This window comes from Ursus americanus, chromosome 28 (genome assembly GCF_024610735.1).
Source record: "Ursus americanus isolate L20-20 chromosome 28, mUrsAme1.1.p, whole genome shotgun sequence".
Classification (NCBI taxonomy): domain Eukaryota; kingdom Metazoa; phylum Chordata; class Mammalia; order Carnivora; family Ursidae; genus Ursus; species Ursus americanus.
The window spans coordinates 38624587-38645330 of record NC_142154.1 but is presented as its reverse complement, the minus strand read 5'-3'; the positions used below and the strand labels follow the sequence as shown (position 1 = coordinate 38645330).

At 35.4% G+C, this 20744-nt stretch overlaps 1 protein-coding gene and 1 long non-coding RNA gene across 7 annotated transcripts in view; one reads left to right on the top strand and one right to left on the bottom strand.

Annotated features, from left to right (window-relative positions):
* Positions 1–20744, top strand: part of USP3 (ubiquitin specific peptidase 3) — a 144847-nt gene that overhangs the window by 74686 nt on the left and 49417 nt on the right. For 5 of the 6 annotated variants that reach the window (XM_045810795.2, XM_045810793.2, XM_045810794.2 and 2 more), the window contains 3 exons: positions 476–536; positions 4542–4673; positions 20274–20357. In XM_045810795.2, the coding sequence (XP_045666751.1) occupies positions 4645–4673; positions 20274–20357 (113 nt within the window). In that variant the 5' untranslated portion in view covers positions 476–536; positions 4542–4644. Of the gene's footprint in view, positions 1–475; positions 537–1655; positions 1773–4541; positions 4674–20273; positions 20358–20744 lie in introns of those variants that run through there. The other variant, XM_087856883.1, reaches the window with a different exon arrangement.
* The window catches only part of LOC123800869 (uncharacterized), a 56083-nt gene continuing 45053 nt past the window's right edge, over positions 9715–20744 (bottom strand). The window contains exon 5 of the long non-coding RNA XR_015722166.1: positions 9715–9907. This is a non-coding gene — a long non-coding RNA (uncharacterized LOC123800869). The remainder of the gene's footprint in view (positions 9908–20744) is intronic.

The following is a 20744-nucleotide window of genomic DNA, read 5'->3' as shown; positions in this document are numbered from 1 at the left end:
TAGTCTTCCTAATTGTATCTTTAGGTTATGCCTCTCATTAAGTAAACTCAAAGAGTTGTCATTTATAGTAGCATATAATCTGCCTGGCAAGGACATGTGATTAAAAAATTAGACTTAAAAAAATGTTTTTAAGAGAAAATAGACTGTCATTAGGTTGTTGGAGATTGTGGTAAAAAAGAAATAAATAATAGAGGAAAAAAGCATATATGTTTAACTTGTGGTTGAACTATTCGAGTTGAGTCAACAATTAAAATGAGCAGCCGTTGTGGACGTGCATTTCAGTTCTTTTCAATATAACTTTAACTAGGCAGCCTTTCTGTGTAAATGCACTCACAAAGCAGGATCTGTGATTTCAGTACACCTAAGCAGCCATGGAATTTATAACTTAATCGCAGGATATGATATTACAGATTAGGGGAGAAGCTTGGAAGTCACATGATACAATTGGTATATTGTGTATTTTTCTTTTCACTAGTGTGCCGCTCCAACAAAAGTCCCTGGGTCTGTTTGACTTGTTCAGGTGTCCACTGTGGAAGGTAGGTGACATCCTTACTACTTCACTACCCTACTTGCTTTTTTCAATTTGCCTTTAAGCTTTATGTCAAAGTTTTAGTGACTTGGATTTATTAGCACCATTGCTTAATCTTTGTATGTAATTCTCTGTAAGTCTTCCCTTTCTCAGTAGAGTCTGTTTGCTCTGCTCACAACTGAGGGAAATCTAGGGGGAAAAACCTTTATGTTGGTACTCAGAAGAATTAATTTGATGATCAGATAATCTAGTAATATTTGATTGAAATGCTGAAATGAGGGAACTTTGAATTCTTTAAATAAAAGTTTACCTTATGGCTATTGGTTAAACTTTTTAATAGGGTAAATTTAAACATATACAAAAGTATAGAGATAATATAATTGAACCCCATTATTTTCATCACTGAGCTTCAACAGTTATCAATACATTGCCAATCTTGTTTCACCTATTACCTACACTATCCCCAACTTTACTGATTTTTGAATCGCATTCCAGGTACCACAGCATTCTTTTGAAAACAAAACAACAAAATGTTTATAGATAAAGGAATTCCCTTGAAATTGGTCTCATTGTGGAGTTCTTTATTAATTGCTGTCTAAAATGTACCAAATGTTTCATTGTTGCATTAAGACATTTTTGCTTTCCAGGGACTTAACACCTCCTACCCTCCAAATTTTGTTCAGGCCTGAGTGTTTCCTCCCCTTTCTTGACTTCAAAATGATGTTACTTAAATACTTTATTTAGTAACTTTTTTCTTCGAACTCAAACTCAAATAAATTTCAGTCTTTGCATTCTTGTAGCTTGACAGCACATTTATTTCTATTGCTTTTTTAACATAGAAAATCCACTTTGAATTTACTTAGAAGTTAATAGCTTAGCAGCAAGAGGATGGGGAATGACTGTCACACAGGCTGAAATCTACATTGTATTTATTAGGACTATTTCCCCATTGTTTTTTTTAAACCCTTATTGCATGAAGAGAGCATCTGTGTTCAGTTAACTTTTGATTTTTCCCCATTTTGAGTCATGGAATTGAGTTTTTTTTTTCCATGTACACTTAAAAGTACCTTCGGAAAATGTTAACTGCATATCTTAATTGTGCCTGTTGTGGTTTTGAAATCTCTAGGATTTGGGGAACCTGAAAATACTTTGTACAGATAACATTTTTTTTAAAAAAGAAGAAAAGTAGAAGCACTTAAATTCTGCACTTGAAGAGACAGATTCCTCTCCTAGATTTTGAGAGGTGAGAATTATAATGCAATAAAATTTATATAGTTCTGTTCTCCAGTTGTCTCATAGTGCTCTACGACCTAAATCTTGAAGGTCATATGCCAACAAAAAGACCTGACAAACCCAAAAATTGGAGAGGTTAATGTTCTTAATAGCAAGCAACAAATAGTTCTCTAAGTAGGTTTTGGAAAAATAAATTGAAAAATTTCTAGACTCTGCAGGTAGTCTGTTTCCAATTGCAAGCAGTCTTAAATTTAGAAATTTAACATAGTTTCAGAGAAATATGATGAAGTAGATTAAACAGATAATAAGAGTAGCTTGCATTTGGATCTTCTTTTTACAGAGCTGATTGGTTAATTTTCTTTTATCATGTGATCCTAGGTGTTGATTGCCAAAGATTCTGTTTTTTCAGTAATTCGAGGCCAGTTTTGTGCAGAAAGTCTTAAATTGAATATTCCTTCAATTTATCAGTAGCATATTTGAGTTGTATATTCTGTTGACCTTCACGACATCATCCCGTTTATTTTTCAAATCTTTTTGATTGTGGTTAGAAATCTGTGATGTATATATTGATGCTTTTCCTTTTTAGACCAAATTGTGTAGTTAAAATCTAAAATTAGATAAGGGAAATATTTATTTTTATGTTATCTGGTTTATACATAATTGTTAACTTCTGAGTGATGTATTTGAGTATTAGCTAAAACATTGCTAATCTTAACGTCAGCAGTAATATACTTGCTTTTCAGCGACGCTTACAGTAACCGTTTAAACATCTAGTACATTTAGAGACTACAGTGTGATGGCTAAATGAACTACACGTACTATGCACAGATGATCAGTTTTCAAAGACCTAAAAGTAGTGGTGCCTTATTATTATCATCGTTCAGTATTGCTTTTTCTTTGATTTTGAAGGTGCTCATTATAAATAGTACTTTTGTTTCTCATGGCACAGTATAAATTATATGAGCATAGTAAATTGAGCTGATTAGATATGGAACCTGTACGATTCCTTGGAGTTAACCTTTGGGTGTTTCTTGACCTACACTATGTATGTGCTTAATATCACTGCTTTCTAAACAATTATATTGTTCGAATTCTGAATAAATAGTAGTTACACATATAAAGGAAAACATGAATAAAATAATTACCAACATCCATTCATTCGTTTATGCATTCTGAGCCATGAATTTCTTAATTTAATCACCTAACAACCCGTGAAATACAAGTACTATTCTCTCCATTTTACAGATGAGAAAATGTTAAGTGCAGAGAGGTTAAGTAACTCATCTAAGCTCACGTGGCCAGCATGTGACAAAGCTACTTTTGAACACAGGCCGTCTAATTTTTGAGCTTATACTCTTAATCATTATTTTATTTTAAAATTGATTTTAGTTTACTTTTGTAGACAGAGGACCCATATACACTATAATAAAAAGGAAAAAAAACATGATCAAAATCTAAGTTTGAGGTTAGTAGTGCCTCTGATGCTTCCAGCTTTCCTAGGGTAGAGGCTGGGCCTAAAGTTTATCCTCCCTGTTTATCCCAAATGTTCTACTTTCCCCAAGGTGAGTGTTGCTCCTGGTATAATTAAGGCGCCTCATGACAAAATGTTACTTTAACTGTCTGAGTATGTTTATTTTGGTACCATTTGACCAATTTTTTTTTTTTTAAAGATTTTATTTATTTATTTGACAGAGAAAGAGATAGCCAGCGAGAGAGGGAACACAAGCAGGGGGAGTGGGAGAGGAAGAAGCAGGCTCCCAGCGGAGGAGCCTGATGTGGGGCTCGATCCCAGAACGCCGGGATCACGCCCTGAGCCGAAGGCAGACGCTTAACCGCTGTGCCACCCAGGCGCCCCTCATTTGACCAATATTTGTTTTGACTGAGTTTTCAATTAGGTCGTGCCTTCTATAAATTGATTACTTCCTAGGAACGGGGAAGTTTTGTCTTATAAGGGTCTTCACAGTACTGGCCAGTCACAACATTGTACAGTATTTAGGTGGAGGTTTAGAGGAATTTGGGTGTGTGCCACGTGCATTATTTCAGTTTCATTCTGTTTTCTGTAATACACTGATGTATTAAACCTGAGTTGGAAAATGTTAGAAAATTGTTATGAATATAGTCAACCTTTGATTATCTTTGTCCCTTTAAAGAAATAATAGATTATATAAGCTTAAGATGATTTGTACTTGTATTGTTTCTAAACAAACGTGTTTCCATATGAGTGGAGCTAATTATTTGGGCATTTGGATAAAATATCTGAAGCCATATTGATGAGAAAGAGAAGATTATCCTGTGTCCCTATCTGACTTTTACCTTTTACATTAAGCAGCAGTCCAAGTACACAGTCTGTGGCCCTGTGGGAAGTGGTTGAGTGATTTGGTTTACAAAGCTTGCCTTTGAGAATAACTTGAGTTGGTTAGCAGCCTGAGAAAAGCTTAAAAAAAGAGAAAAAAACCTATAGCCAAAGCATCAGCAAAGTAGTTGATAAGTGATAATATCCGTGATACTGAAACTGATTTGCATAGATGAGCCTTTCTTTGCCTGGCCCTAATCTTGTGTGTAATTAAAAGTTGGCTGTTATGTTTGATTGCAAAAAAGCATATTTTAAGCGCTCAGCTTAATCACTAACAAATTGAATGCTCTTATAGGACTGAATGCTCTTATAAGGAGGAATTCTTTCTCATTCTAATTTGATTGTCATCTAATTTTATTATCATCTACTATTTTAACTTCCAAAGCAATATTTAGATTAAAATAATTTTTGTTTGGGTTTTATAAGGTATGTGAATGGCCATGCAAAAAAACATTATGAAGATGCACAAGTACCCTTAACTAATCATAAGAAATCAGAAAAGCAAGATAAACCTCAGCATACAGTGTGTATGGATTGCAGTAGCTACAGTACGTACTGGTAAGTATTAGTATTTTCTGGAGATGATGTTCCTTACTCAGCGTGTGCAAGTGTTTTCTCATTTTCCTCACTCTTTCCCCTCCCCCATCAATCTCTAAACCAGTTGCTGCTGCCATTACCTCCTTTTAGTTTTGTTAGGATGCATAGGGGATTGGAGCCATCAAGAATGCCTGTCCTCATTCATTTAGATTTTACCCTGCATTGTTCCCTTCAGCTTCTGGGCCTCCTCTTTCCCACCCCCTCTGTTCCTTGTCCATCCTGATAAGCTTCAGGGCAATTAAAAGTATTTCTTTGTGGTTGTTCTTTATAATTCTTTTTCTTATTCTTGTTTTGTGTTTAATTGAAGAATAATAAGATAAACAGTCGTGTTCAAAACAAAACAAAAAAATCATGTTTTTACTGTCCAGTTAACATTTTGTTATGTAATCTTGAAAATGTAACTTCTTGGTTTAAAAAACTGTTTTGACGGTCTCCCCTCTCCCAGCACAGATCCATTCTCTTCTCCTCTGTAGGTAAATGTTGAGAATTTCATGTGTAGCCTTTCAGGCTATTTTTTTTTTTTTTAAGTATTATATCCTTTAAAAGGAGATTGGAGGCTCTGTTCTCTCTTTGTAATATAATATGCATGTCTGTTTCATATAAATGACAATGAAATAAGTATCGATTTTTGTGACTACTTAGAACTAGGTTATTTAGGTTACAGTGATGTTAAATAATTCATATTCATTTGCTATGCTCAGAAGGTCAGTGTTTTTTGCAGTTTTAACTTCAGTGTGAAGGAAATTTTTTTCCTTGACTAGTAAATTATGATGAATAGTTCTTTACTTGCTTTAATCAACTTACTGTCAGGTCAAAAGGTTTTTGACATTGAAGGAAAAAAAGCCATTTGGAAGATCACTTTGGAGATCTTTTTTGGCTATCCAGCCCTTAAATGTCACATGAAAGCAATACAGGATAGGAATGGGGATTTAAAGTCTATAAATATCACTTTTGATTTACACTCCATTGGAGTTTTGTGCTAATCTTTTCTACATCATTCTTAGTTGATTATTGTAGAAAAATGTCCATCAAAAGGAAGAAAGAGTCAGTGGCTTTCTATCTTTAAAATTTTTACAGTTTTAACGTTATTAATTTGTGGCTATTGAATGAAGTACCTTAAGGTTTAGTCATTCAGACCACTACTGTTTCAGGGGAAGATGTCTAGACCTGGAAGAGAGAGAAGCTAGAGGTAGATAACAATTTCAATAAAAATGAAAATCTTCCCAAGATTTTCACACACGGGCTAGTGCTCAGTTTATTATCATTTGCTCTTGTAAAATGTTCCTTCCTATGAAAGGTAAGTATTAGCCAGGCTGTTAAAATGTTCTCATTAGTTTTTCCCCCTTTCCATACTAGAATGACATAGCTACCTAATTGACAGAACCATATGTTTCTTTAAGACTGACTTTTAGAGAGCAGAATTTAAGATCATTCTTTAGGTATAATTTCACAATCATTGTTGTAAGTCATGTCAACTGTATGTACCAGATGTTGAAAACATTCATTCTTCTTGATTTTCAGTTTGCAGTGCACATGAAATGCTAAATGGGGAAGTTTGGAAATACAGTTAAATCTCTGTGTGCTATAACAAGTTTGCAGTGGGTTTTCTTGCAATGGGTAAGATTATGAGGAAACAGTAACTCTTTGAGGAAATTTAAAAAATTAATGGAGTAAGATAACTCTCTTTAAAAATATAGGTTACATACTTCAGTGTCTTCATTTATAAGAATATACTTTCTGCATTTCGAAGGAGTACCTTTATTAACTAGAATTGGAATGTGATTTGTTTTATGTTGGTATAATATGCTGAAGTACATGTGGTTTCCTGGCTGAATTGTAATTAAATGGCAGATCTTGAACCCTGGGGAATATACACCATGGCGGAGGCTTCTTGGACAATTGCCAGTCTTTTGTGTGAAGTTATACAGAGCTGCAAATATGTGGACGCTCAGAGCTTCTGAAATGCAGGCAGGGAACTGCAGCTGGTCACATGACGGTATCATTTGTAGGTTTAAGAACAAAATGCGAGGGAATCACCCTGTAGCATCACACTGATGCCTTAAAAGAAATTTGTGATAGTTGCAAACTAATAAAGCTGTTGTCTAAATTAACATTTTCCTCACACCTCAGCATGATTAAGAAAAAAATGAAAAAGGATTTCTTCTTTCTGTATGAATGTGTTTGTGTTATTTTCTAGTATGCTTCAGTAATTTCACTTCAGTGTATCAAGTTTCCTTGCACATAAGTTTCTTAACGGTTAGACTCAGTGATTTGCTTCAGAGGTAAAATATTGGTCCATTAGTTTGTTTTGTTTTGTTTTTTTAAAGATTTTATTTATTTATCTGACAGAGAGAGAGAGCATAAGCAGGAAGAATAGGAGAGGGAGAAGCAGTCTCCCCGCTGAGCAGGGAGCCCGATGCGGGGCTCGATCCCAGGACCCTGGGATCATGACCTGAGCCAAAGGCAGACGCTTAATCAGCTGAGCCACCCAGGCAACCCAGTGCATTAGTTTTAACCTGTTTGATTATTGTTATGCTTGTAGTCAAAATCTTTTGACTTTAGCTAATGTTAAAGCTCCTTGTCCTCATGCTCTCTGCTCTCAAGAAGTTGAAACATGCTCTGAGGCTTATAGTTTATCCTTATTTACCCTTTCCAAGAGACTCTGCCCCATCCCATCTTAGCATATCCTTCATGAAGTTACCACTGAACTCTTCCCCTCTCCCCCCTCCCAGCTTCAGTGGTAGCTGGATGTAATCTCTCCTAAACTCATAGTTCTTAGGATACTTGTAATTTCCTGCTGCACGTTAGGTTATTTGTAAATGTCCTTGGGGACTGCAGGAACCATATGTCAGATAATATCTTCCATAGTACACAATGGCTGTTGCAGAGTAGGCAATATATTGTATTGTTGGAAAGATTGTATTTTGTTATATATCTTCCAGAAATGGGGACGGTTACACCAAATCTATAATTTTGTGCCCTCCAATCATCTTGGAGGACCAAAGAACCACAGAACATCTTTCTCAAAGAAGACGTAAATCGTGGCTTGTGTGAGCTGTTTCATTTACTTCCCAAGAGGGGCACTCTGCTGCAGAGCAGTTCCCTTCACTTCTCACATAAACAGGACATCCGGAAGAAGCACATATTAACCAAACAGAACAACATAAAATGGGTCACTGTTTCAAAAGAGGGAAAGCAACACCAAAAGGAATAATCTTGATTTGACACAAACCTACTCCTTTAGGAGATAAGTCAGCTAAACTGAGCTTAGTGGTAAGTGAAGATTTCTATAAAAGGAAAATCTCCCCAAGATGTTCACACAAGGGCTAGTGTTCACTTTTATTATCTGTTAAGTAATAGTTCCTTTCCTCCCACCCCAACCTCTCTCTTCAGTCAGTAAAAATGGAATTGTATGTGGTATACATTATTGTATCAAAAAGAAACTATGATTAAAATTAGGAACTTTTATTTGATTTCTTACATACATAGGTATTTGGATTAATAGTTTTAAAATGCTGAACAGATAACTTTTGACATCTGGCATAGTCTTGTCGACTCTGATCCATATCAGTAGTAACTGAATTTCTGAGAATACAAAAATATGAAAGGAATATTAAAACTAAATAAAATAAAATGAAAAATATAAAACTAAACTACTAGGCAGGGTAATGTTTTAAGACACTATATCGGGGGGCGCCTGGGTGGCACAGCGGTTAAGCGTCTGCCTTCGGCTCAGGGCGTGATCCCAGCGTTATGGGATCGAGCCCCACATCAGGCTCCTCTGCTAGGAGCCTGCTTCTTCCTCTCCCACTTCCCCTGCTTGTGTTCCCTCTCTTGCTGGCTGTCTCTCTCTGTCAAATAAGTAAATAAAATCTTAAAAAAAAAAAAAGACACTGTATCAAAAAAAATATTATGAAATGTGAATCAATTTGTCTACAAAAAAGACTTGTGTTTTAAATTTTTTAAAAAGGATTTATTTGTTTTAGAGAGAGTGCCGGGGGTGGGGGGAGGTGGAGGAGCAAAGGGAGAGGGAAAAACTCAAGCAGATGAGCCCCACATGGGGCTCAGTCCTGAGACCCTGAGATCACAACCTGAATTGAAACCAAGAGTTGGATGCTTAACTGACTGTGCCATGCAGGTATTTCAGATTTTAAACACCTGGAACAAATACCAGTTTTAACTAAAACTAATAAAAATAAAGTTCTTATTTTTGGACTTAAATTGATACTGAATCATTTTCAAAGGAAATTATGATTAAATATTAAAAAGGAGGGAAAAAAAATGGGGTGCCTGGGTGGCTTACTTTGCATGAAACTCTTGATTTCTGCTCAGGTCATGATCCCAGGGTCATGCATTTGAGCCCTATGTTGGGGTCTGCGATGGGTGTGGAGCCTGCCTAAGATTCTCTCTCTGCCCCCCACCCTTGCTCTCATGCATGCACACACGCTCGCTAGCTCTCTGAAAAAAAAAGGAAAAAAAGGGGAAAATCTTTAGACTATTTTTATAAACAATTTGGGTACAAATTTTCAGTGTTGTAAAGATTAGAGAACAGGAAGAGTTTTGTTTATTTAAAAACAGTATTTTTGAAGTTTAAAAAGAACTTTTTCAATAGAGGTGTTCTAAAAACATGAAAGGCTCTTCCTTAATAAGCTAGTACTTGTCCCCATTTAACAAAGGACATAGGCTTACTCTGCAGGTGTTCTTCTAATTTTCCAAAATTGGCTTATTTGATGGCAATACATCAGAATGTAAAAATAAGCTTGCTATGTAAGTTCTCTTGGGTTTTAACTTTCCTTGGTTTGAAAAGATGAAGTCACCAGAATACGAGCTTTTTTTTCCCCCCCTGTAATCATATCTTTTATAATAAAACCAGAGGTCAAATTTGCCTCTGAATGTTACAATATTATGCAAGGGAATGAAAAGGAATTTAAAACTCAATGACAGATCTGCCATTGACCTTCTTGAGGGGTACTTTTTGCGTAAAAGTTTTTGTTTTGAGGGGATTTTTGCTATTAGTATTATATACAACTTACTGTTTAAAGATCACTTTTGTAGGGATGCCTGGGTGGCCCAGTTGGTTAAGCGTCTCCCTTCAGCTCGGGTCATGATCCCAGCGTCCTGGGATCAAGTCCCCCGTCGGGCTTCTCCCTCTGCCTGCTGCTCCCCCTACTTGTGTGCGTGCTCTCTCTCTCTCTCTGTGTAAAATAAGTAAATAAAGATCTTTAAAAATAAATAAATAAAGATCACTGTAGCCAATAGATTCAAGGACTTGTTTCTTTACTGTTGCATAAAAAATCAGGTTCATTTGTATGATGATTGCTTCTTGTTGTCAGATAGGTGGCGAAAAGTTCAGTTTGGGAATATTTTCTTAGTTTTTCAGGAACGTGATATGGATCTTTTTCACTTTAATAGCACTTAATAATAGGAATGGAAAAACAACCTTAGAATTTTAAAGCTAAGAAAGAGATTTTTCTGTTTTGGGTGTGTGTGCCATAAAATATGGTGGCAGTTGAGCAATTAAAAGTGGCTAGTGGGACTCAGAAGTTAAATGTTTTAGTTTGTTTTATTTTAATTAATATAAGTTGAAGTCACCATATGTGGCTGGTAGCTATTATATACTGGATGGTGCAGACTCAAACTATTAAAATTTAGCATTGGGTGTTTTAATGTTACAAAACTTTCAACACCTTTAGACAGAAATCTGATAGAAACGCCAAAAAGAAAATAAGTCACTTTCACTAATTAAAATATTTTGTTGCAAATAATTAAAACCTAAAGAAAATATAACTCAGTAAGATTTATCAAAAAGAAAACATACATAATCACTGAGTTAATTTCACCTGAAATCTGACATATTCATTATTTGTATCAACATGTCATAAATCCTAGATTATTGTACAATTACAAGCAAAAATACATTTATAAATAGCCATTTCTGAACAAAAAAACACTAATAACATTGAAATAAAAGGAAACTATTAAAATATGATAGTTTCCCAAAAACCAAAGAAAAAAAGAAAGTAAGCATCATGTACTAAAGCCTTTTCCACTAAATCAGAAAGAAGACAGAAATACCTTTTATAATCATTTACCTGACTTGTCAGTATTATTGAACATTGTTTTGGCAGTTCTAGCCATTGAAATAAGATAGTAAGTAAATGAGATCATTGGTGTAAGTATTGGAAAAGAAGAAAAATTTTTTTGTTTTCAAATTATAGAATGCAGAAAGTTCAGGGAGAGTTCAGTAGAGAACAACTAGAATTAATAAAAAAAATCTGAAATGGTGATATATGATAAATATACAAATACTAATAGCTTTCTCTTTATGAGCGATCATCAGTCAAAAATAGAAATGACCAAAGAAACAAAAAATAAACATTCAACATAATGATAAAAACTATAAACTAGGTGTAGAAATAAATGTATTAAGACAAGCAAAGCTGTAGATCCTTTGTGAAGAAAATCTGGTATTATAAGCAGTCCTTCCTCCCCCCACATTTTTACCTTCAAAATTTTTTTGGTAAGATTTATTTATTTGAGAGAGCGAGTGAGCGAGAGAAAGCATGCATGTGAGTAGGGGGAGGGCCACAGGGAGAAGGAGAGAGAGAACCTTAAGCAGACTCCTTGCTGAGCGCAGAGCCCCATGGGGGGCTTGATCTCACCAACATTAGATCATGACCTGGACCCAAATCAAGAGTCAGACGCTTAACCAATTGCCCAGGCACCCCTTAGCTTCGAAATTTTTACTTGAGAGTCTAATTTATATGATGTCCCGTGAACATAATGGGAACAGCATCTGAAAAAATCAGAATAGCAGATGTTTTGGCTCTTATGCAATAAATAAATATTCATTGAGCACCTACTCTGTGCTGGGAACCTAGTTTTTAATGCCATCAGTCTCCAAAATAATGCACTTGAAGGGGTGGAAAGAAAATATAGAACTTCTATCAAAAGCTTATTTTTATTTTTATTTGAGAGCAAGAGCACAAATGGGTAGGGGCAGAGGGAGAGAGAAAGCAGACTCCCCACTGAGTGGGGAGCCTGATGGGGTGCTTGATCCCAGGACCCTGAGCTCATGACCTGAGCTGAAATCAAGAGTCAGACACTTAACCAACTGAGCCACCCTGGGACCCCTAAAAGTTTTTACAAAAAAGGAATGTTTTGGCCAATAATATACCTGCTGCCTGTGAGTGTTTTGATTAGGTGGTGATGTGTCATGAACTATGCACAGAATGTCCTGAATCAGAGCTTCACTTGTCAAGTCCTCACCCTTGTTCATTTTGCAGTATATTGCAGTCTGCCTAGTTACATGGATTTACATAGTTTGTCCAAGTCAACCCTCCTCAAATGGATACACTATTTAAAAGATTTTTACCAAAGAGGGGGTCCTGGTTAGCTCAGTGGGTGGAGCATGCAATTCTTGATTTTGGGATTGTGAGTTTGAACCCCATGTTGGTCATGGAGCCTACTCAATTAAAAAGGGGTGCCTCAAAAAATTAAAAAGGGGCTCAGTTAACCATCTGACTCTTGATCTTGGCGGAGGTCTTGATCTCAGGGCCATGAGTTCAAGGCCAGTGTTGGGCTCTATGCTAGGCATGGATCCTACTTAAAAAAAAAAAAAAAAAAAAATTTTTTTTTAAATATAAAACATTTTTACCAAACAAATCCTATAAGATAAAAAATAAGAACACAAATCCTGGTGAACAAGAAAAGGGCAGACTGACAGGCTTTCCTACTCTGAGCTTATTAAACACATGACAAGATAAAAATATTGGCTATCTAATAACACAGACTTGTCAGATTTGATAAGTTGGACAAAAAGCTCAAGCTACAAGAAGTTCGAATTTATATCTCTTATGATTAATGTCAAATCTCACCCTATACTTTGAGATATTTGTTAAATCATAGCGTTAAATCATGTCCTGCTATTCAGGACATTTTCAAATAGTTTATTTCACCGCTAGCTTATTCTTTTAAGAGGTTTCTTTTTTTATACTATACACATTAATTTAGATTTCCTTATATATGAAGTCTCATATAGAAACACTTATAAATATGTTGGGGGTGGTGGATGCTCAGTTTTGTGGTTTACTTTTTTTTTTTTTTTTTAAAGATTTTATTTATTTATTTAACAGAGATAGAGACAGCCAGCGAGAGAGGGAACACAAGCAGGGGGAGTGGGAGAGGAAGAAGCAGGCTCATAGCGGCGGAGCCTGATGTGGGGCTCGATCCCACAACGCCGGGATCACGCCCTGAGCCGAAGGCAAATGCTTAACCACTGTGCCACCCAGGCACCCCAAATAAAGAAAATCTTAAAAAAAAAAAAAAAAAAAGACTAATCTTCACAGGTTTTAGAAGTAAAGATACCAGTCCCCCTCCTACCTTGCTTTTTTATATCCTGTTTCTTTGACATCACTAAATATGTTGTCTGATATTATTTCAAGTGTTATTTTTTTGTCTTAAATGTTTAATTACCTTTTCTTAAACAATTCTTTGTTTTTTCTAAATACATAAGTGAACGTTTTCCTTATCTGACAAGTAGTCTATTAGAAGTAGAGGTCATCTTTACTTGAAGAATCATCTAAAATCACTAAACAAAAACTTTTTTTTTTTTTTTTAAGATTTTGCTTATTTATTAGAGAGTGTGTGTGAGCACAAGCAGGGGGAACAGCAGTCAGAGGGAGAGGGAGAAGCAGTCTCCCCACTGAGCAAGAAGCTGGACATGGGACTTGATCCCAGTGACCCGACCCGAAGGCAGATGCTTAACCAGCTGAGCCACCCAGGCGCCCCTAAACGAAAACTTTAAGTGTAAATTTAATAACCTAAAATTTAGTTGTATAATATAGGTAGTTCTTGACTTTTGTTTGTTAGACGCATGAAGTCCTACGTGTATGAGGAGATGCTAAACCCTGGACCTCCTCTCCTAGGGAAGTACTAATCAGGTTATCTGAACTCTGACCAGCTTCCTCTTACCACAGTGTTTCAGTGACAGCAGTACACAAAGAAGTAAGGAGGAATACAGCTCTTTATAATATTATTTCAACTACATTTTGGGAACCAGGTATATTTTCACCATACAACATTTAACTATAACATTTTATAACATTTATTTCAAAATGGGAAATGCAGTCCAAGTTTCAGAGGACTAATCTACAAGCTTTTGAAACCCAACCTACAAGTTAAGTTCTGTTTTGTACTAATCTTATTCTGACGTAATCCTCTTGAAGGGAAAGAGTGACTGTGTTTTTTTTTTCAGGTGTTAGAGGTGAGTATAATTCTGACTTATTGGCTTCAACACAGTTGTAAACCAGGGAGAGATTTTTAGAACTTGTTTACTTTAAATCCTTCTCTTTACCTGGGACTTTTTAATTCCAGTATTAGTGGGATAGTTTCCAGTTTGAAAGCAGTGTCTCAGCTAAGACTAAGGCAAGCAGACAACATTTAAATTCTCATTTATATTCGACTTTCCTGCTTATTTTCTTTTGACCACTTGGCCCAAGAGGAAGAAGAAATCAAAAGGGATTGCGGGCAGCTAGAGAAGCCTGTGCTGTGAGGCAGCTCTTGGTTAGACAAAGGAAGGAAACTAACATTTATTGATCTCTACCACACTCCAGGCACTCTTAGAAGTTTTGGCCCATAGAAGTAGGTGCTTTCCTTTTAACGTTATCGTCGTCATCAAATAATACTTGCATGGTGTGGTAAATTAGGAGTATAAAAGTTATAAACTTAGAAATAAGTGTCTTTCTTAGTGACTGCAAGAGAACCTAAAATTGGCTCTTGAGAAATACAGACAATTCTTTTTTCTTTTTTTAAAGATTTTATTTATTTACCTGACAGAGCACAAGCAGGGAGCAGCAGGCAGAGGGAGAGGGTGACTCTCTTCTCAGTGAGGAGCTGGATGTGGGGGGCTTGATCCTAGGACCCTGAGATCATGACCTGAGCTGAAGGCAGATCCTTAACTGACTGAGCCACCGCCCAGATGCCCCAGAGAAATAGGGACAGTTGTGAAAACATTAACAATTTTTTTTAAACCAGTGAAAACTAACCCAGCCAAAACAAAATTGATTTCTTATAGCTCAGTAAAGTTAACTTTGTTACCCCTTTTTGATATTGGGTAGTATTGTAGAATATTAGAGCAGATATGTCCTAGATACCCTTAGATTGCCAGGGCTATCCAACAGAAATAATAAAAGTCATATATGTAATTTTAAATTATCTAATAGTCATATTAAAAAAGCAAAAAGAAAAGAATTAATTTTAATTGTATATTTTGTTTAACCCATCTGTTCAGATACCATCATGTCAACATGTAATGAATATAAAATTATTAGTGATTGTGTTCTAAATCCAGTGTATATTTTATACTTACAGCACGTTTCCATTCAGATACTAAACTTTCATTAGAAATGCTTGACTTGTATTTACATTCATAAAAATTGCAGTTAAAAAAGTAGATTCTAAAAACTATTAGAAGTTTTCCAGTGAATGAAGTACAAAAAACATTTTTCTTTAATATTTGCATCTATACTGACAAAACTGACTCATCTTTTTAGAACAGCTGATTTGACTCTGAAGCAAAAGCGTTATCAGTTACAAAACTACCATCTAAGTAAATCTAACTCTTAAAACAATTCAGTATTATCAACATTGAATTCAAAGGGACACTATATAAACTGAAAATCGACTCCATGTGTATCCATATCAACAACATGCTCTTCAGTTTTTGTCAGATTTTATGGCCAATTTACACAATGCTATTACAATTAAAATTGTCTGCATATTCATGTTGAAAAATGTATAAAATCATTATTGATTTGTGTTATGAAAAGTTTAAATTTAATATACGTTCTTGTACCTGTCTAGCCAGGTCACAAATAAGCTTTTTCTTTCCTTGGATCTTTAAATTGAGCTCATTCATTTGCCCTGTGATATAGGAGGAAAAACATAAATCATACTTGGATATTTTCTATTTGTTGAATATTAGCAGGTGTTCTTTCATTTCAAGAAAATCTTGAATTAGAGGGGTGCCTGGCTAGCTCATTTGGTGGAATGTGCAACTCTTGATCTTGGGGTCGTGTGTTGGAGCCCCCCATTGGATGTAGAGATTACTTATAAAATACTTAAAAGATACTTTAAAAAAAATGAGGGGTGCCTGGGTGGCTCAGTCAGCTGAGCAGCCAGCTCCTGATTTTGGCTCATGATTTCAGCTCAGGGCATGATCTCAGGGTCCTGGGATCCAGCCCCATGTCAGGCTCCATGCTCAGTGGGGAGTCTGCTCAAGGATTTTCTTTCTCCCTCTCCCCCTACCCCCATGCACGCTTATGCTCTCTCTCTCTCTCTAAAATAAATAAATCTTTAAAAAAGGAAAAAAAAGAAAAATCTTGAATTAGAGTTAATGTTACAGTAAATCTTTAATACTGTTCCATGACTCAAACTGAAGCAGTGAACATTAGCAAAGAACTTTTCTAACAATATTAAAAATCATTTAATTCATGATCACGAATTATTATCATGGTCATTAAATTCATTATCTTCTGTTTTTTTAATAACAGTTTCATAAACTGGTGGTTCATAGCATTTGTACATATATACTGAACAATTTTAATAACTTCATGATACAGTCTATTTCAGAACACAAATATTTTCAATATGTATCACACAGTGAAATAAATATAATAATAGGGAAATCTAGTAAATCCAGATTTTGGATCTCACATAGCTGGCCCATTGTGCCTTTTTTTTTTTTCTTTTTTTAAGATTTTATTTATTTATTTGAGACAGCACAAGCGGGGGAGAGGGAGAAGGAGACTCTCCGCTGAGCAGGGAGCCTGATTCGAGGCTCAGTCCCAGCACCCTGGGATCGGAACCTGAGGCGAAGGCAGACACTTAACCGACTGACCCACCCAGGCTCCCCCGTTGTCTCTCTTGATAGAAACTTTTTCCTATTTAGCTGAAAGTGACAGATGTAAAAGATTAAAAAATATAATATCTACAACTTGAAATTGATTTGTAAAGTTAGAAGTTGTTTGAGACAAAACATACCCAGAATGTTAATTGGTCATTATCTCTTGTGAAACTCATTTAAAGCTAAAAATAAAAGTACCTGCAGTTTTTCAAATGTTGAATTGATTGATCTTTAATATTATTAGAAGTCTTTTATTCACTGACACTTACTTCGTGGGTCAATTTAAGATCTTTCATGTTTTGTAAAATATCTTTTTTAATCTTTTCCTCAGATTTTAAAACCTAATTCCCTTAACTGAAATGATAATTAAATTTTTTATCTTTCCATCTAAGAATGGTTATCTTTCTTGAGCAAGAATCCCAGCCATTTTATAGTTGGCCAAAATTATAAGCTCAGATCCTTTAATAATCACGGAGACATTTTTTTCTTATATGTCTAATTCTAATTTCATTAGCTACTTTGTTTTTTGACTGTTGAGAGGCAGCTTCTTACTAAATGGATATGCATTTGCTGAAGATGACACTTACTATCTTAAAACTTCTTTCAGGGGCACCTGGGTGGCGCAGTCGTTAGGTGTCTGCCTTCGGCTCAGGGCGTGATCCCGGAGTTCTGGGATCGAGCCCCACATTGGGCTCCTCTGCTAGGAGCCTGCTTCCTCCTCTCCCCCCTGCTTGTGTTCCCTCTCTTGCTGGTTGTCTCTCTCTGTCAAATAAATAAATAAAATCTTAAAAAAACAAAAAATAAAAAACTTCTTTTATACAATTTACTCATTTTTCTCTGCTATAGCAAATTGTAATTGCCATCCTTTTTAAAATTTGTGATATACCTTCACTTGATACTGCCTCGTTAGTGTGCCTTCATTTGAAATTAAGATTTTTTTCATTCTTAATTTTTTTTAAAATGTAATGACTTTTTTTTTTTTTAAGATTTATTTATATGACAGAGAATCAGTGAGAGAGGGAACACAAGCAGGGGGAGCAGGAGAGGGAGAAGCAGGCTCCCCGCTGAGCAGAGAGCCTGATGCTGATGCCAGGGCTCAATCCCAGGACCCTGGGATCATGACCTAAGTGGAATGCAGACGCTTACCAACTGAGCCACCGAGGCGCCCCTCATTCTTAATTTTTAAGCTAGAAAAATAATTTGCTTTATAATTAAAATAAGATTGCAGCTTAACTTCCTGTTACTATTTACATAGATATCACTGTAAGTCTGCTGTCTGCATAAAATATTCAAATAAACACATCATAGTGCTACATTGTTGCATAGAAAAATAACCATCTGTTGACATAAGCTAGATTGGTGATATGCTCATGAAATACTAGGAATGACACGTGCACCCATCATGTGCACTGCGGTACATCTTAGGTGATGTAATAATAAAAGTGAAATACAGTTTTGTCAAAACCATGATATTGTGTTTGGTGGAAAAGTATTTTTTATTGCTTTAGTTGTTAAGTGAAATTTTGTATCACTTAGAATGCTTTAAAAATTAAAATTCAATTCTTAAGTGACGTCAGCCACATTAGCACAGCTCTAGAGTCTAGAGCAACTTACTTACTTTAATGATATAAGTTCAGAGAGATGAAGCGACTAGATCCCAGTAAGCCAGATTAGTTTAGAATGGAGCACAACCATAAATAAATCTATATTTCAGTATGTGAAAATTGTTACTCAAATGTTATTTTATATCCTAGGCTAAATCCATAGCACACCAAAAAGAATTACTTTATTATTTATTTATTTATTTATTTATTTATTTATTTATTTATTTAGAGAGAGTGAGCAGCGGGGGTGGGGGTGAAGGAGAGAATCTCAAGCAGGCTCAACGCCCAGCATGGAGCCTGAGGAGGGGCTCTATCTCACAACTCTCAGATCATGACCTAAGCTGAAATCAAGAGTCAAATGCTTAACCTACTAGCCACCCAGGTGCCCCCAAAAGAATTACTTTAATAAGAAAAAAAAAAAACAGTTATTTAATTTAACTGGAAACAGTTTGTTTAAACAAAGCAACAACTTTTTTTGTGGAAGTTCGGGGTTCATTTTTCAATTAGATATTATGGCATACTGTAAATATGTGAAAGGTGATCTGAATTTGCTCTTAGACTTCATTCCCCAGATGAACACTAGCATTTAGCCTTGTTTTTTAAATACTGAGTCTTGTTTTATCTGTAATACGTGCATAAATTTATGCAAACCTAAAATGAAAATGTTGAGGAATTAGAGTAGCAGCATAATTTTCCTCTTCAGTGAATGCTTAAACTTCTTGGAGGAACCAGGTGCCTTAAGTCTAAATTTACAGAGTAGACCTTACTCTCTTTGCATTATGCTGAAAAGCAAGGAATTAAACCTTTTCACTCATTTAATGTTTTACATATTTATCATAAAACTGATAAAGAATTATTCTCCAGCAATAAAGAATTATTCTCCTTCCATTGCTGGTACTTTAATCATAGAGAAACAGTCCAGGGCGTAAATGGTAGCTTTTGCTATTTGTGAAAATGTCAGGAACCTTGGAGAATACCTTAGAGACTCTTGATTGACAGCATAGATGTTCAGTTAATGGGGGAGGGGTGTTAAATAATTACATATATATTACTGTTTTGAAGTTTTCAAAAGCATTGACTTGAAATTTTAACTTCTGTAAATAAAAGACCTTAGGAATCTTTTCTTTGGCATGTTTTATATGGCAGCATTACTAATGGCAGCATTACTGTCCTTATTCTTTGGTAGTTATAATAAGTGATTTTATACAAAGCTGCTATTCAAAAGAATATATGGGTACTAGTTTGTTAAGTTGTTTTTGTTAAAATTGGCCTTATTCCAGGAAAAAATTGAACGCTAATGTAGAAGGTGAGTTTATTACATGTGAGTCCTGTTCCTGTATTTGCTTATTGACTTGCTAGCGCACACACACACACACACACACTCACAAAATATCAGTTTTAAAGAACACCTTAAGTATCTTTATTCAAAGCAGTTATCAGTTTCCTAAGAGATGTAGCCACTGTTTTATACTTTTGTTTTCTAGCACCTCAGAATGAAGATTGTTCTTCTCAACCATCTGAATTCAATTTATTTTAATTAAATTGTTTTAAATGTATAGCTTTACATTTACATTTAGTTAGGTTTTTCCCCTTAAATTCAACTGTCCCTATATGTTAATTACCTTTTCCCTGCTCTTCATTTAAATCTCCTCTCCCCACAAATTCCTTGTTATTTTGAGCTGGGACGTATCACCTGAAAGCTTTAGGCTTAATGCTATGTGAATCGACTTAGTGCTTTTTATTTTCCGTATATTATGCACCACTAAAAAGAATGTAACACATGTAGCAGCTTATTTTGTTTTTGAAGGAGGAATTGAAGAGCTTTTGAGTAAAAATGTGAAAAGAAGCTAGTGTTCATTGCCTACGTGGCTTTTTTAAAAGGCTCTTAAAAAACATTCCATTGTGGATTCCAAGTCCTCTTTATACTTAACACCGACAGTAACTGCCTGCAGAGTCATGTGATCATCTTGGCAGCTGCCAGGCCTTTTAGTGATTTCATTACTGTGGTTTCCTTAAGCTCTTTGCACACATTGATTAATATTTTTCTTGCAGTTATCGCTGTGATGATTTTGTGGTTAATGACACCAAGCTGGGACTGGTACAGAAAGTCAGAGAACACTTACAGAACTTGGAAAAGTAAGTAATAGGCGTTGGGGAAGGAAGGGTATAGAATAGGGTTGAGGGGTCTTTGCAAATTTCTGAGTGGGAGTTTTGTTAATGAGTTCCATAACTTCATCACGTTTTCAGTGTGATTGAAATGTTAATAAAGTAAACTTTGGATATCTGAAACTGTGCCCATAGTTAATGGTCATAGCTTAGCATTGATTTCTATTACTGTTTATCATAAATCTTGGACAAGAGTCCAAGAGCCTTTTTTTTTTTCTTTTTCGAGTTATTGCCCACCAATTTATAAGCTAGTCAGTTGATTTGCCAGGGAAATTTTGGAGGTGTAAGAAAAGGGCATAAAATGATAGAAAATCATTATAGAGTTACCTTTGATATTAGAAAATCCTTGTCAGGCAT